The 16,046-nt window shown below is 38.0% G+C and overlaps 1 protein-coding gene across 5 annotated transcripts in view; it reads right to left on the reverse strand.

Moving 5' to 3' along the window:
- Positions 1 to 16,046, reverse strand: part of PHF14 (PHD finger protein 14) — a 164,521-nt gene that overhangs the window by 147,922 nt on the left and 553 nt on the right. For all 5 annotated transcript variants that reach the window (XM_039548156.1, XM_039548154.1, XM_039548155.1 and 2 more), the window contains exons 2-3: positions 15,868 to 15,978; positions 2,757 to 3,406 (exon numbers count right to left, since the gene is read on the reverse strand). In XM_039548156.1, the coding sequence (XP_039404090.1) occupies positions 2,757 to 3,406; positions 15,868 to 15,978 (761 nt within the window). The remainder of the gene's footprint in view (positions 1 to 2,756; positions 3,407 to 15,867; positions 15,979 to 16,046) is intronic.

Below are 16,046 nucleotides of genomic sequence, written 5' to 3' on the forward strand. Positions count from 1 at the left end.
ATCTCTACTGTTATAGAAGCCCAAGGTCTGGTAATTAAAAAAAACCACCAAAGTATTACTTCAAATTAAGAAACAGAATTGTATTGTAAAAACAAGAGTGAAATAACACTGGTTGTCTAGGCAGTGAGAACCTATGCAAACGTGGACCAAAAGACCCAAACAAACAAGCAATGATGAAAGGACATCAAATTTTTCTTCTAATGTTAGGATCCCCATCCATTAAGGTTCACCTCATGTGAAGACAGCCAACCGGTCAAAAAAGGCAGCTGAGCAACTTACTGTTTTTAGGCAGGCACAGAGAGGGAGCGATCTGGAAAGTGTGCTGCTCCCCTCTGCTCTTAGTCTATGTAAGCACCTGAGAGACCCCACTTGTCTAAAACATGAGAACTTTTCCATACAACAGTAACTGCTGCAACTCCTGAACAAGTCCTGCTCCCTACTGAAGTGGGAGATACTATTTCAGCTGGATCACCATGTAATTCCCATTTCTGTGGTGTTAATGAAGAAAGTGAGCATTTCAATCTATATGCCCATAGAATTTAAACTTCACAGGGGAAAAAAAAATTCAAAATACAATAACCATCTCACTGAGAATAGAAGAGTCCTATAAAGTGGTAGTAATTATAAAAACAGAAAAACACCATTTACCTACTAATGATGCTTGACCTCAGGAAAGAAAGCTAAGCTTGTATTCTGTGCATAATACAATGGAAAAGCATGTGGTATTTAATTACAGCACATGTTAAAATAATGTATACGCAGACCTCAAAATATTTTTATAAAATGTAAAGAAATAAAAATCACAGGGAAACAAGAACCAAACAACCCCTTCCCAACACCCTCCCCAGTTTCCATCCTCCAAAAATAAGCAAAGGAAAGAAAGAAGAAAGAATGCATATAAAGGACTACAATATGTTCAGAATTAATTACCTGAACATTCTTCCCTAAATTAATTGCGCATTTGAACATCTCTTTTTCTAAGAACTCACTTTCTGCAGTGCAATGAGATTTTGCTAGATGTGTCTGCTAGACAAGATTTTTCTTTACCCTTTTTCTTTTTTACTAATTCAAAATACTGCAGCAGTGGAGAGTATACTGTTATAATACAGTATATTGAGTATCAGAGAAATCTGAAAATTACAGTCTGTAATTCAGTCTATAGATACTCACTTTTGCAAGACTTCTTGATAAAGACATACTCAGAAACAGTACAGCACTTTACATGCAATAAAGATAAATTGTTACTTACAAAACTATAATTTGAACTTCAAATTTTATGTTCTGATCACTGTTCCAAATCTAAGTCAAGAATAGAATCTGATATCCATGCATACTAAGAAACTTGACAGAAGACATACCAGAGACAGCTCTGGGTTTCCGAAACAGGTCTATTTTTCCAAGCCAACAGAAATTATACTGAAGAATGTATCACTAAGAATGTAGCCTCACATCTCCATTTTGATATGGGAAGCAAGTCTGAAAAAAAACTGCCTCTCTCTGTTTCAAGTTCAGATCATTAGTATTGGTACAGCACTTTCAGCTCCTGAGCCAGGAAAATGAAGATAATAATACTAGAATCACAGAGCCTGACAAGGAAAGAAGATGCCTATACAAAAAGTTATAAAAAGAAAAAAACCCAAACGAATCATGCTATTTTTTCAATCTCAATTATTACTAGTAATAAAAACAGCACAGCTCACGTGCAATAACATATATATACACAAATATATATATCTCACTATACACAAATATATATATATATATATAATACCTATCAAAGTATCTGAAATGGACACAGCTAATTCTTTCAAATACTGTTTAGTTCCCTGTCATTTTACACATTTAAATAAAGTTTAAAGGGAACAGCAGAACTTTAAAAAATGTCGTATTACTACCATTTACCAAATGTTATGTTGACATTGTGACTATTTCCTGAAAACTGCATGTAGATTTTACAGCAATTCTGTTTATTTTGTTCAGAATTTTGCTACAGCAGAACATGAAGTCATCCACAGTGACAACCTGGTATCCTAATTTTTCCACAGGCACAATCTTCAAGGCAACTGTAATTGTGCATAGGGAAAAAAAAGGTTACTTTATTAAACACTTATATATGTAATTTTCAGATTCTGTCATCAGAAGATATTTAATATAATAATCATAGTACCCAAATGTTTTTAGTATGGTAAGAAGTTAGTTCATTTGTGACTATATAAGCAAATCCAACATAAATGATCATAATTATTCTATTTGATTTTAAACCTAGTGTGCATATTTCTTTACTTAAAATTCTTCTATAAGTGAACTTTGTGTTCAGACTCTGATGTTTGTCACAAAAAAGGGCAAGGAGTAATGTCTCATTTATCTGTTTTATGATTATATCACAGATGCATTTAACCTTCAGAACATTACAAGTATACAACACTTACATTAAAACAGAACTAGAAGTCTCGTTAACACGTTGGTTTGCATACTGGACCTCCTATTTGTTTTAGTACTAAATCCAATCTCCTTAAAGCCAAGAGAAGTCCCTTTATTGACTTTAGTGGCATTAGATTGGTCAAATGGTCCAAGCAAGGTTATTTAATATGCAGTGCCTATTTAGCATAATTTTTCCTGCTTCACTTATTCACTTATTATTGTGTAAACACAACTCCAGCCAATCAGTTTAACTTTTAATATTAACAGAATAGCTAGCTACTGGGGAGTAGATTCCACTTGTCAACAGATATATTATAGAAAGTTGGTTGCACTACCTCATTACTCTTGCTTTGTGAAAGAGCCAGGCTATCATTTGTCAATTCCTCATCATCTGCATTATTCCTGTTAAGAACTTTACTCTTCTTCTTCTTGGAGCCTCCATCGCTAGCGGTGCTGCTATTATCTTCTTCATTACCTTCCTCATCATTGTCATCCTCATCACTTCCACTCCCGTCATCTTCATCATCTTCATTATCTCCATCACTCCCCTCTTTCCGCAGTGCATTCTTTCCTTTTTTTTTCTCAGCAGTAGGCCGCCAGTCATTGTCATCTTCACTATCATAGTCATCCATGTCATTTAGTTCTTCCATCGATACAAAATCCAGCAGAGGTCGGTTCCTGCGCAAATTCCATTTTTTTGGTTCATTTGTTTGCTCATCAGCCACAGCATCAGGTTCAGCTGCTTTCTCCTTCTCTTTCTTCTTTTTTGGCTTTTCTTCTTCATCTTCTTGCTCTTTCTTTTCAGTTTTAATTACCTCTTTGTCTGCTGTTGGCACCTCTTCTTCAGTGGAGGTTTTTGGCTGTTGCTGTTCTACTTTCTCTTCTGCCGGTTCCTCCTCCAAGATATTTTCTTCTGATTCAGTACAGGAACCTTCACCACTGTCCTTAGATGCATCTTCACTCCCATGACCACTTCCTTCAGAATCTGTTGAGCAGATGAAAATTTAAAAAAAGTTCCGACACAAATGTACCCCCAAAAATAAAATCTCTTGAAGCAAGTTGTTAAACAAAAGAATGATGCATGTTCCTCCCTCATAAGGTATTCCACCTATTTTTTCAGCTGGTGTCCAAATACTGCTATTTCGAGTGCTATGTTGAGAATCGGTTAAACATGAGTGCATTTTAAGATGCCAAAAAAAAAAAAGATGGTAGAACTTATTAAATGAGCGTTATATGTTCCTTTGAACTGCAGCTCATATTAACAAAAAGCAGTAGCACAGAGTAATTTCCATGTGAAGTCACATCTTAAAGAAAGAGCATTCCAGTTTTTAATTTCTGGAGTTGTTTTCTACATCTTCAAAACAAAATAGCTATCCAATAGAAGAGGTTTGGAATTACAAAATGAAGAGCTTACATAACTATTCCTAAAAATAATATGGATAATCCCACGCCTTCATTTTTAGTACACGGGGGTTTTTTTTCTGGGTTTGAGGGCTCTTTCAATTTCCAAGGTTAGTTCACTTATTAAACCCACATAAACCATGTCTTACTCAGCATTGCAGCTGCACAACAATGCATTAACCTTATACCATTCATATGGTACTGTTCTGTGTGTACTCACTATTTCCATTAATTAACACATGCCAATATGAGCAACAGAAAACAGAAGGATCTTTATTTTTTTAAAAAAAGACATTTTTACTATAAAGTACATGTAAAAACTATTGAAAAATGACAGGTGAACTTGTTAAATTTTATAAACAACATCCACTTTGCTATCTCTCATCTTATATCCACCTACTGCTTTTCATTCATAGTTTTAATGAAAGAAAATTCAGAAAATATTTTTCTTCAAATTCTAAAAAGAAAATGCAGTTTCTTGATCCAATGCAGGGATCAATTAGGCAGTGGCCACCATTTTCAGTTTGCTCAAAGCCATCACCAAGTTCTTGACCCACTGTCATATAGATGCAAAGATGAAACATGTCAATGCTCACAAATTAAAAAAAAAAAATCTTAATTGCTTTAGCTACAACCCAAAAATCTCCACCACTCAGTATCACCTTACACAGAGAATTTCTGTGCACACTCATCTCTGTATAAATCCAAATAAACAGACACTGAGGTCAGTGTGCTACACATTTCATATGGCATTTATTTCCACCCCAAAGAACACTGCCAATGATTAGCCAGTTGTTACTTCAATATAATGGTCAATTTTGCCTTCTTCTGCATATACCTGCATGTGGAACTGCTCAGTGAGAAGATTATAAAACTATTGACAAAAAAGTCTGTAAGTGCTACTATTACTGATTAGGACATTAAAGCTATCCATCCCCTTACAAGCTAATAGAAACTGAAAGTTTCCAACATGTTCTAACATGTAGAGATCCAAAAAACCCACATTTTTTACAGTCTTTTGAGAAAAGTGTAATTCAGACATTTTTCTACACCTATTAGCCTTAATTGTAGTAATCAAAGTACAACATAATACACAAGAAAAAAAAAACAGAAATAACTAACATACAATCCAAAAAAATTATTTTCAAGTTACAGTAACTTTGTTTGGATGCAGAATCACGGGACAGGTAAGGCTGGAAAGGACCATGGTGGTCCATTCTAGAGTACACTCCCCAGGATTGCATCCAGACATTTCTTGAATATCTCCAGTGAGGGAGACTGCACAACATCTCTGGGCAATTCTGTCCCAGTGCACAGTCACCTGCAGGGTAAAGCTCTTCCACAGATTCAGGAGGAACTTCCTGTACATCAGTTTCTGCCCATTGCCTCTTGTCCTATTGCTTGGCACCACCGAGAAGAGCCTGGCTCCATCCTCAAAACGCTCCCTTCACATACTTATAGACACGGATGAGGTCCCCTCTCAGATGTCTCTTCTCAAGGATGAACAGGCCTAGTATTCTCAGCCTTTCCTTGTTAAGAGTACCTCCACAGAAGGGCCACAAAAATGGTGAGAAGGCCACACTCCATGACAAGCTTAAAGAGTTGGTGTGGTTCATCTTGGAGAAGAGAAGGCTCCAAGGAGAACAGGGCTTGTAAGTGAGATTTTTTACCAAGGCCTGTGGTGACAGGAAAAGGGGAACCAGTTTCAAACTGAAAGAGGGTAGAGTTTCAACTGGACATGAGAAACTTTTCAATGAGCATGGTGAAATGTTGGAGCAGGTTGCCCAGGGAACTGGTAGATGCACCATCACTGAAAATACTCGAGGCCAGGTGGGACGGGGCTTTAAACTACCTGGTCTAGTGAAAGATACTCCTGACAAAGGCAGGGGGTTGGTTTAGATTATCTTTAAAGGTTTTTTGATCATGGGTTGGTTTATAGGATACCAGGCCTGCTGGCAACAGACACGGCACACCAGATACAAAGTGGGGGAGGAAAAGGATCTCTGCACAGGAGTTAGCAGGGCTTACTGAAAGACTAAACTAGATTTGAAGGGGGGAAGGGATAAACCCACATTCACTAGAGGTATACTTCAGGGCAGCACACCACTGGGGGACAACATGTTAGAAAGGTCCTTTGGTCTGTTGCCTCAGTGGGGGTAGGGAATGGAGATCCATGCTGCAGTAAGGACACAAGGGTTATTATATGTGAGAAAACACGGAAGTGACTGAAAACGGTCATGTAAGACTTAGGGCTTGCTCCCCCAGAAAGTTAGTGAGATCAATAGCCCAGCTGAAGTGCCTCTACACCAATGTACACAGCACAGGCAACAACCACGAGGAGCTGAAAGTCACTGCACAGCATTAAAACTATGACAATAGCTGCCACCATGTAGGCAAGAGATGACACAGACAGTGAGAGCGGCTGCAATGGATGGCTATAAACTCTTCAGAAGAAACAGGCAAGGAAGGAGAGGTGGTGGAGCAGCCCCATATCTTAGGGAGTCTAGGGCATAATGATGACATGGTTAAGGGTAAAACTCAGGGGAAAGTCTAACAAGGCAATACTGGTGGGAGTCTGTTAAAGACCACCCAACCAGGATGAAGAGAAAAGCTAAATAGTTTATAAGCAGTTGGGAGAGGTCTCACAATCACTATCCCTCATTCTCACAGTGGACTTCAACTTACCAGATGTCTGCAGAAAACACAATACAGCAGAGAGGAACTGGTCCAGAATGTTCCTGGAGCATGTGGAAGGTAACTGCCTGAGAACAGCCAGTGAGGGAGCCTACTAGGGAAGACTCCCTGCCAGACCTGTTATTTGCAAACAGAGAAGGACTTGTGGGTTACGTGATGACTGGAGGCTGTTCTGGGCAGAGCAAATGTGAAATGATAGTTTTCAATTCTCAGAGAAGCAAGCAATCAGCAGATCCTGGGCTTTCAGAGAGATGATGCCCTGTTGAGAGGCTTGGTTGAGAAGTCTCTTGGGAGGAAGTCCAGGAAGGCTGGACATTCTTCAAGGAAATCTTAAAAAGCACAGGAGCAGGCCATCCCTATGTGCTGATAGACAAGCCAGCAGTGAAAAAGACTGATGTGGCTGAACAGAGAGCCAAGAGCTTTGACTGGAACTCAGAAGAAAAAAGAGAATTTAAGGCTTTTGGAAGAAGAGGCAAGAGGACTACAGGGATGACATGAGGGTTTGCAGGGAGAAAATCAGAAGGGCCAAAGACCAACTAGAACTTAATCTGACTACTGCCATAAAAGATAATAAATACATAATCAACAAAAGGAAGGCTAAAGACAATCTCTACCCCTTACTGCATTAAAAGGAAAACAGTGACAAAAGATGAGGAAAAGGCTGAGGTACTTAATACCTTTTTTGCCTCAGTCTTTAACAGCAAGACCTGGTGTTCTCTGGGTATCCATCCCCCTAAACTAGAAGACAGACACAGGGAGCACAATGAAGCACCCATAATCCAAGGGGAAATGGTCAGTGATCTGCTGCATCTCAGAAACACACAGGTCTGTGGGCCCAGATGAGCCACTTTCTATCATTTACCAGCAATCCTGGCTAACCAGGAAGGTCCCAGATGACTAGAAGTTAAAAAAACGTGATACCTATCTGCAAGAAGGGTCAGAAGGAGTATCCATGGAACTCCAGTCAGGTCAGAAGGAGCATCCATGGAACTCTCTGGAAGGTCATGAAGCAGATCATCTTGGATGCCATCACACAGCGTGTGCAGGACAACCAGGCAAGCAGACCCAGCGAGCACTGGTTTGTGAAGGCAGGTCCTGCTTGACCAACCTCTTCTTTCTATGACAAGATCACCTTCTTAATAAACAGGGAAAGGCTGTTGATGTTGTCTACATGGATTTTAGTAAAGCCTTTGATGCCACTTCCCACAGCATTTCCTGGAAAAAATGGCTGCTCATGGCTTGGATGGGTGCACTGTTTGCTGGGTACAAAACTGTCTAGAGGCTGAATGGCCAGAGAGTGGTGGTGAAGAGTTACACCCAGCTGGTGGCAGGTCACAACTGAGTTGCCCACAGCTCAGTACTGGGGCCAGCCCTGTTTAATATCTTCACTGACAGCCTGGACAAGGGGATCGTGTGTACCCTCACTCAAACAGTTTGCAGACAACACCAAGTTGGGTAGGAATGTTAATCTGCTGGAGGGAAGGAAGGCTCTGCAAAGCGATCTGGACAGGCTGGATTGATGGGCCAAGGCCAATTTGACAATGTTCAACAAGGCCTGGTGTGTGAACTTGGGTCACAACAACCCCATGGAGCATCACAGGTTGGGGGCAGAGTGGCTGGAGAGCTGTCCAGTGGAAAAGGAGCTGGGGGTGCTGGATGACATCTGGCTGAACAAGACCCAGCATGTGCCCAGGCGGCCAAGAAGGCCAATGTGTCCTTGCCTGTACCAGCAATAGTGTGGCCAGCAGAACGAGTGCAGTGATTGTCCCCTGTACTCAGCACTGGTGAGGCCACACCTCAAATCCTGTGTAAAGCTTTGGGCCCCTCAATTCAAGAAAAACACTGAGGTGCTGGACCATGTCCAGAGAAGGACAATGGAGCTGGTGAAAGATCTGGAGCAGAAGTCTGACGAGAAGCAGCTGAGTGAGCTGGGGATGTTCAGCATGGAGAAAAGGAGGCTCAGGAGAGACCTTATCACTCTGAACTGCCTGAAAGGAGGTGGGTCTTCTCCCATGTAACAAGTGATAGAACTAGGTGAAATGGCTTCAAGTTGCAACAAGGGTGGATTAGGTTGAGTATTAGGAAAAACTTCACAGAAAAGGTTGCTCCTCAGGGAAGTAGTTGAGTCACCATCCCTAGAGATTTTTAAAAGATGTGTAGATGTGGCACTTATGGACATGGTTTAGTGGTAGGCTTGGCAGTGCTAGATTAATGGTTAGACTCGACTCTTAGAGGTCTTTTCAAACCTAAACAATTCGACAATTCTGTGATACTTGCCAGCTCCCATAAACACTTTACAAGAAACTCCTAAAGCTATACTCTCATACTAGACATATCACAGATTAAATGCCACATGTATGCTCAAAGCAAAATGTATTTTTGTATCTCATTTCACAGGTGCTGAGTGCCTACGTGCACTATTTGTCTCACTGTAAATATGGTAATACAGGATTTTGCCACGTAAAAATTAACTGAAATTTTTAAGTTAGATTTCATTATTTTCTCTTGCTTTATTTCCCCACCATAAATCTATGACAGACATTTGTTTTGATGCTTTAACTGTGCTGTTGCAATTATAAATAGTCTTAGACCCCTTGCCAATTTTATGTTTTGCAGGGAATCTTAAGTCTTGGTGTAGTTTGATCTTTAACAGCACTCTGAATTACTAAGACTGATTCTTGTTCATCAATACTACACCACGCAAATAATTTAAAGCAGAGAACAAATAAACACTATTTTCACTCACTTCTCTCCTTCAGTTTCTCTTTGCCTTCTGCCTGCACATTTTGCTTTCTACTCTCCTTTATACATTCATATACACACCAGAGATACCTATAGTAAGAGATATCTCTCCTTGATCTGAATGCATCCACTGTGAGAGGTGCTTTTCTAGAAAGAGCTATTCGGTGATAACAGCAATTTTTGCAGGTCTTCTTCTGTCAGCTGCACTTTTACTGAGCAAAAGGCTGCAATATACAATTTTCTCCTTGACAGAAATGCTTAAAGAATGGCTCTTTCAAATTGGCAACCATATCATGTCATTCCCTATAGGAGAGAAGCAAAGCTACTCTAAGTGAAAGATGGGGCCAGATACACCATCAAATAGTGAAGAATATAGAGTTCCATTGAGAACAAATATGAGAGATAACAGTTGGGAGAAAGACATCATTTATTCCTCTACACCTTGTATCTTTAGCTCTACTAAGCACAACAGCAGGTGGCAGTCAAATCCAAGAGGACAATTCTGAAAGGAATTCCAAGAACAGAACATTATACTACAGAATTAACATACACAGAAAAGTGTAATAAAGAAACACTCCACTCAGCCGTGGAGTCTTGTATAATATGTATGATGCACAAGACTTCAGGGTAAGCCTACTGAAATCATTACATGAGTCAACAAAAAAAAAATCCTCCCAGGGTTTGCAGGACCATTTTACAAACAATTTTAAATATGACACTCCATAATTTTTACTTTTTTTTCAACATTCTAAGAAAGTTCATATATACAGTGAGCAAGTGCTGCACTACAAAAGTACCTGGCCAACCACTCACAGGAGACATTCTGGTTCTTAAATGCAGTATTTAGCTTAATAAGCAGCTCTGTAAAAAACAGATTTATTGATTGTTTCAAGTGAACTCCAAAGGATAAGCTAGTTAAAGGCAATCATGGACTCGATTTTGGACTTGCCTCTTCCACTAACAAAGCTTAACAAACTCCAAATAGTAGACAAAAAGCATTTGGAATCATTTCAGAATATTCTTTTATTCACACTGAATCCTATCTGGTTGAGTCTTTCCAAAGTGCTCAAAGCTATCTAAAACGAATGCAATCAAGGATCCTGGAACGTTGAAAAGGAGTAAAAAAACTGAAAAACTGAGCATGCAATACAGAAAGCAACTACGAAGTTATCACTGCTAAATAATATTCAATAATAATCTAGCAATCACATGACAAAGAGCCTACAGTGGCTTTTACAATACCCTCTTTTTGAGGGCAGTAACAAAAACCAGGATGCAGGTGAGGTTAATGTCACTCAATCACCACCATCTGATCTATTGGTCCTTTACCCTCTTTTTGCCCCATCACGAGGCAAACAACTAGCCTTTGACATGATTATGTGAAGTTACCTAGCTATCTCTGCTGAAACACCATGTACAATCCCTCACCCACGGTGCCTGCATCCTGATGGATGGGAAACATGGAAAGCACTACTAATTGTGTTTGTCAACAGCCTCTGGCCATAAACTTCCTTACAGAAGAACTGCTCCAGTATCACAAAAAATCCTCAGCACACGTGCTATACCAAGCATCCAAAAGCAGCTGTACTTCCTACACATCTGATCAAGGTATCGCAATAAAGACTCCGTAATACCTTAAGGAACTCCTTAAACTAACTAGGAAGCTACAATATTAATAACTGGATGTAAAAACGAGGCAGGAAAACCTAGATTATGTGTGTAAAATAAAAATTTTTAAATTACCAAAGGCAGAGTTGTGTAACCGGTAAAATTGTGACCATATCTGTCTATTAGACACAGAAGTCCATTACGCAATGATCAATGTAACTATAAGCAAGAACTAAAAAGGCTTAATACTTCATTGCAACATAATTTCAAGAAAGAGAATCTAACATACCAGTTAGATATATGCCCCTGGCTTTCTATGCTATTTTGCTTCATACGATGATTAAACACTGGCAGACTACCGGCAACTCGACATTGGCAGTGCTGGCAGTTAAAAAAATGGAACTGTCCAAAGCAACATGATTAAGAACACGTAAAACCAAACCAATATAGATTAAGATGCTACAGCTCCATGGAGAGAAACTGTCTTCTCAAATAATGCTTTGAAAAGAAGTATCTAACATGTATTAACTGCAGATGTAGACTGGGCGGAGCAGGAGATGAAACTGACCACTGATCCATGATTACACATTTCAGAAAACAAGTATTTAATAGAAAAAACGATGGAAAGGGAACAAGGGAAAGTCATTTGGTAAGCAGCTTACTCACTTCTTCACAAGCAATAATTATGTCATGACATTTCAGTAGATGTCTATTCAAGTTGCAAAACCACTCAAAACTGAAGATTGCCAATTTTGACTTGAGTCATTAGGAAGTGCCTCATTTACAATGTTACAACACTGATGAAATTGGGTGCCCTACCAATGCCTTGTCAGCAAGCCCCTGGAATAACAGAAATCCCAGTGTTTCCAAAGAGAACGAAGTTGACAATCTTGTCAGTCACTCCCAAGTTTTACTTAGGGTGGCAGACAAAAGTTTTACCTGGGATGAAGAGGTACATAATGCTGGTATTTTCCATTTTCCTCAATTAGAAAAAGCCCTTGTGACTTCCAGTCTCAGGAACTATACATTAATATGGAAATACATGATAATTTACTAATGATTAATTCATCAATATTTTCTTTTATCTTCACTGTCTACTGAAACACCTTACTTTAGTGTTTCCTATCATTTAAGTTTAGTCTCAAAAACAAACATTTGTTTCTTTATCAAGATTTCAGTACTGTTAAACACTACAGTATTTTGATCGTTCACAAACATTTCTTTATATTACAATATCCTGTATAGGAAAGCAAAAGTGTAATCTTCGTTGTGCTAAGAGGAAAGAAGTTACATAAAGATAATAATATTTGCAACTTTTTATTTCTAAATCAAGACACAGGTTTTTAAGAATAGCTATATATATATGCATTTTTGTAGATCATTACTTGTTTTAAACAGATCTTCTACTGACCTCAGCTGCAAGAATAGTACATGATATATATGCAAGTCAGGCTCCACACTCAACACCAAAAAAAAAATTATGAATGCATCTAAAAATTTGAGTCAACAAGACTGACTAGTAGCAGAAGTAGTAACAGGATTGAGTTCTTCAAAGGCAGCATTCAGTTATTTTCTTCTTAGCTACACTGTGATAGAGAACCAGTCCTTAAATTCACACATGATTCTTGTTCAGGGACCACACTACATTCCTCTGCATGATTTCAATTTCAGTATATGCACTGACAAAACTGAGTTCACTGATGAGAGACAAGAAAAGTAGTAAATGCTTGCTTTGGAGCCCTACTGGGAATTACTCTACACCTGTACTCTGATTTCTGACATCAGTGTATCTCCAGCTGCTCCCACTGCAGAAAAAAAAAATGAACAAAAGGACTCCCCAAAGCATGCTTAATTAACTTAAAAGCAAAACTTGAAATAACTGATGGGTATTGTGAAAGATACTATTAAAAGCCTTCAGTTGAGTATATTACAGCACCATTATTTCAAGTCACATGTTTGTACACTCTGATTCCAAAGGGACATTTTTTTTGATTGATCCTGCATTAAGATTAAATATGACATTCTTTCTTATGGAACAAATTTTTCAAGATATTTACAAAAACCAGAAGAACACAGTACTTTAGAATATGGCATTACCAAAAGAAACAGAGAAGCCATTAAAAATTACTTTGTTCAGTATAAGCATAACGAAAAGCCTGGAGGCCTGAAAACTATTTACATTAAGTAAACTTAAAAGAATGTAACGATTCTATAATCAGTTTCTCTAAAGAGATGTCAGAATATTGAGAACTTTTAAGTGGAAAAGGCCAACTGACAGTTGGTATGACCTAAATCCAAGAAAATAAATTAGCTACACTGTAAGTAAAAGTCCACATAGATTTTTTTGGTGGAAATAGAAGTTGGGTAATTTGAAATATTTTTTGTAATGAAAAATTTTACCAAGGCACCAAGACTCTGAAAACAAAAATTCAGAAATGCCAAACTGCTTCCTAAAAGTACTTAGTAACAACTTCTCAAATCCTTACTGCATTGCATATTTCCAGAAATCTGGCAGAACAATGAAGGTGTGTAAAAGTTTAGGTGTTCAGGGTTCAGTCCCCATATATTTGCACAGTGTCATCTACTAGTACGTATCACTGGAGATCCTAAAGCTCACACATATGGACACAACACAATCATCAGGGAGAAAATTACTTCAGAATTCTTTTAATTTAAGTAATCCCTTAACTTAAATTTTCGAATTTGTTTTGTTATTTTAAACACCTATATGTGCATTTGTGAATGAAGTAAATGCAAGTATGTGTTGTGGAGCTGTGGAATTACCATACTAGAATTTATGCTCATATTCAATGCAGACTGGGTCTTATTTCTGACACACTTATTGCCTTTTGTAAGCAAACTAAACAATGTCATTCTGAATTCAAGCAAATACTAAATACTGATTTGCAACAGGCTGCTCATGAAGAGCCCTATGTATGCATGTGTGTGTGTGTGTAAAAAAGTCCCTTTATTTAATCACTTCTTCCAGCCAAATCTAAATGGACTAAGTGCAACCAAATTTAACATATGTTGTACCAGCTTCATTTTAAATCAGTACAGATGTTGTGCTTCAGGTATCCTGCAACTATTCATTTAAACTTGTATTACATGTAAGAAACACTTATTTGTAAAAACTTTCTATTCCCCAACTTCTCCAAACCCTCACTGATTTCTTTTTCCATCCTGAAAATCTTTGAATAAAGTATAAGATGTCAAATTCTCTTGCTGTTTCAAAGTGTTTTCACAAAATTTTAAATTTTATTAAACAGAACAATTATTTCTCCTACAAACGATAGATATAGGTTCAGAAATGCTAAAACAACACTTCATGACATATATGAACACAAAACAGCAATTAGAAAAAAAAATTAAGTAGAATTTTTTCTCATATGCTTGCTTCAATTCAGTGTTGCATATTAAAAGGAAAATCCATTCAACTTCCTCAAAATGAAATTGATTTTGAAATACACCCAAGGCTAGATACTGACCAGCCCCCTCTAGTATATATACAGTATCCTGAAACTCAAAAAGGATAGTAATTAAAAATTAATCTGCACTCACACATTGTTGAGTCAGGAAGCTATATTCATTTTTTTAATAAATGACTGTCTTTTGACCAACTAATATACTTCTCTGAATTAAGTGTTCATCACCCATACTCCCTTTCCAATTCTCATTTTCCCTTAAATCCTGCCTACGCTACTGTTCCAAAACAGGGAGATTTTTCTCTGGTAATTAAAAATCATTTCCTTTTATGGCAAATTATATCCTTACTCAAAAGAAAGGATCAAAAGCCTCAGAACACAATTAAAAGAATAGATGAAACCAGCTCCCAAAAGTCTTAACATGAAATTGGTAAGATGACATCAGTTTTACTCTCTTAAGCCACTGCAGCCTGCTCTACCAGAACAGCCAAGGGAAGTATGTCTAAGCCTAGGGGAAGAGGTGGTGAGAAGAACAAAACTAACCAACCAAACCAAACCACAAACACGGAGCACTAGGGCATATCTTAAAACTGGCACTGGGTAAAATATTCTTAAGCATTTTTAAGTTCATCAATACAGAGGAACTTGCCAAATGTTAAAGAATAAACCTTTAAATGGGAATATTTTTGCACTATACATTCACACAGAACATACACCAGCATCCCCAGTACAGAAATAACAAAGCCAAGTTATTTGATAAGCTGCCATAATGCTTCCCTCACATCTTATACATCCTGCATCTTCTGTTTATTTCCCTCAGCATATGCCACAGAACATCCAACATGCAGTTTATTGACCAACATGGTCCTATCCCTTCTTTCCCTTTCCTTCAATATACTTGAATTCACTAATTTTATTTTGGCCATCTTGTCTATTTTCAGTTTCTGTGGATGTTCACTGCAGATAAAGGAATCTGCATATATAGAAAAGACTGCAAAGCAACAAAACTCTGTGGCAAGGACTTCCTTCTAGTATGAAGTGTGTACACTTCTCTGCATATTTCTATCTGAATGGACACCTTAAGTTTGTCTGCTGTAAAAAACAATAAAAACCTGAACAGATTATCTTTTTGCTTTAGGTTCTTACTCACCAAGTACAATTAACCTTGAGAAAAAGGCAAGTTCATAAGTCCACAACAAACTATTATCCAGACTTGTTCAAAACAAAATGGCTTTAGATTCTTCTTATTTCAATACTAAATACAGTGAATATTCCAAAAATTATCTCTACACTGAAGAACTCAAAAGCAATAAATACAGTTAAGGCAGTCTGCACAAAAGGTACTCAAATGTTTCTACCAAAACTTGTTTCACAGTCATGAGATTTCTGTTGAAAAAAGAATAATCACAATTTTAAGTACTGATTCCCAGTTATCCAATCAAGTCACTCCCTTCAAGGGGCTCCAAGTCCCAGCAGACTCGCTACAAGCATTCTGCCTCCTATATGATATCAAATGAGCAACCATAAACCAAAAATGAGATAATTCTGAACTGAGGAGATGAGAAAGCATATTTACCTGAAGCATCTCCAACTTTAAAATCACTGTCATCAGAGCTATCATAATCTAAAGCTTCCAGCAGCGAAGCTGCCAAAGGCTTCACCTGTCTCCTCTTCGAACTGCGGTCCACTGCAGGAAAAAAAACAGTGTTGTTACTGGGTAGCATAAAGAGAATTCAGCATCGCTAAGGGCATTCA

This window comes from Corvus cornix, chromosome 2, assembly GCF_000738735.6.
Source record: "Corvus cornix cornix isolate S_Up_H32 chromosome 2, ASM73873v5, whole genome shotgun sequence".
Lineage (NCBI taxonomy): Eukaryota > Metazoa > Chordata > Aves > Passeriformes > Corvidae > Corvus > Corvus cornix.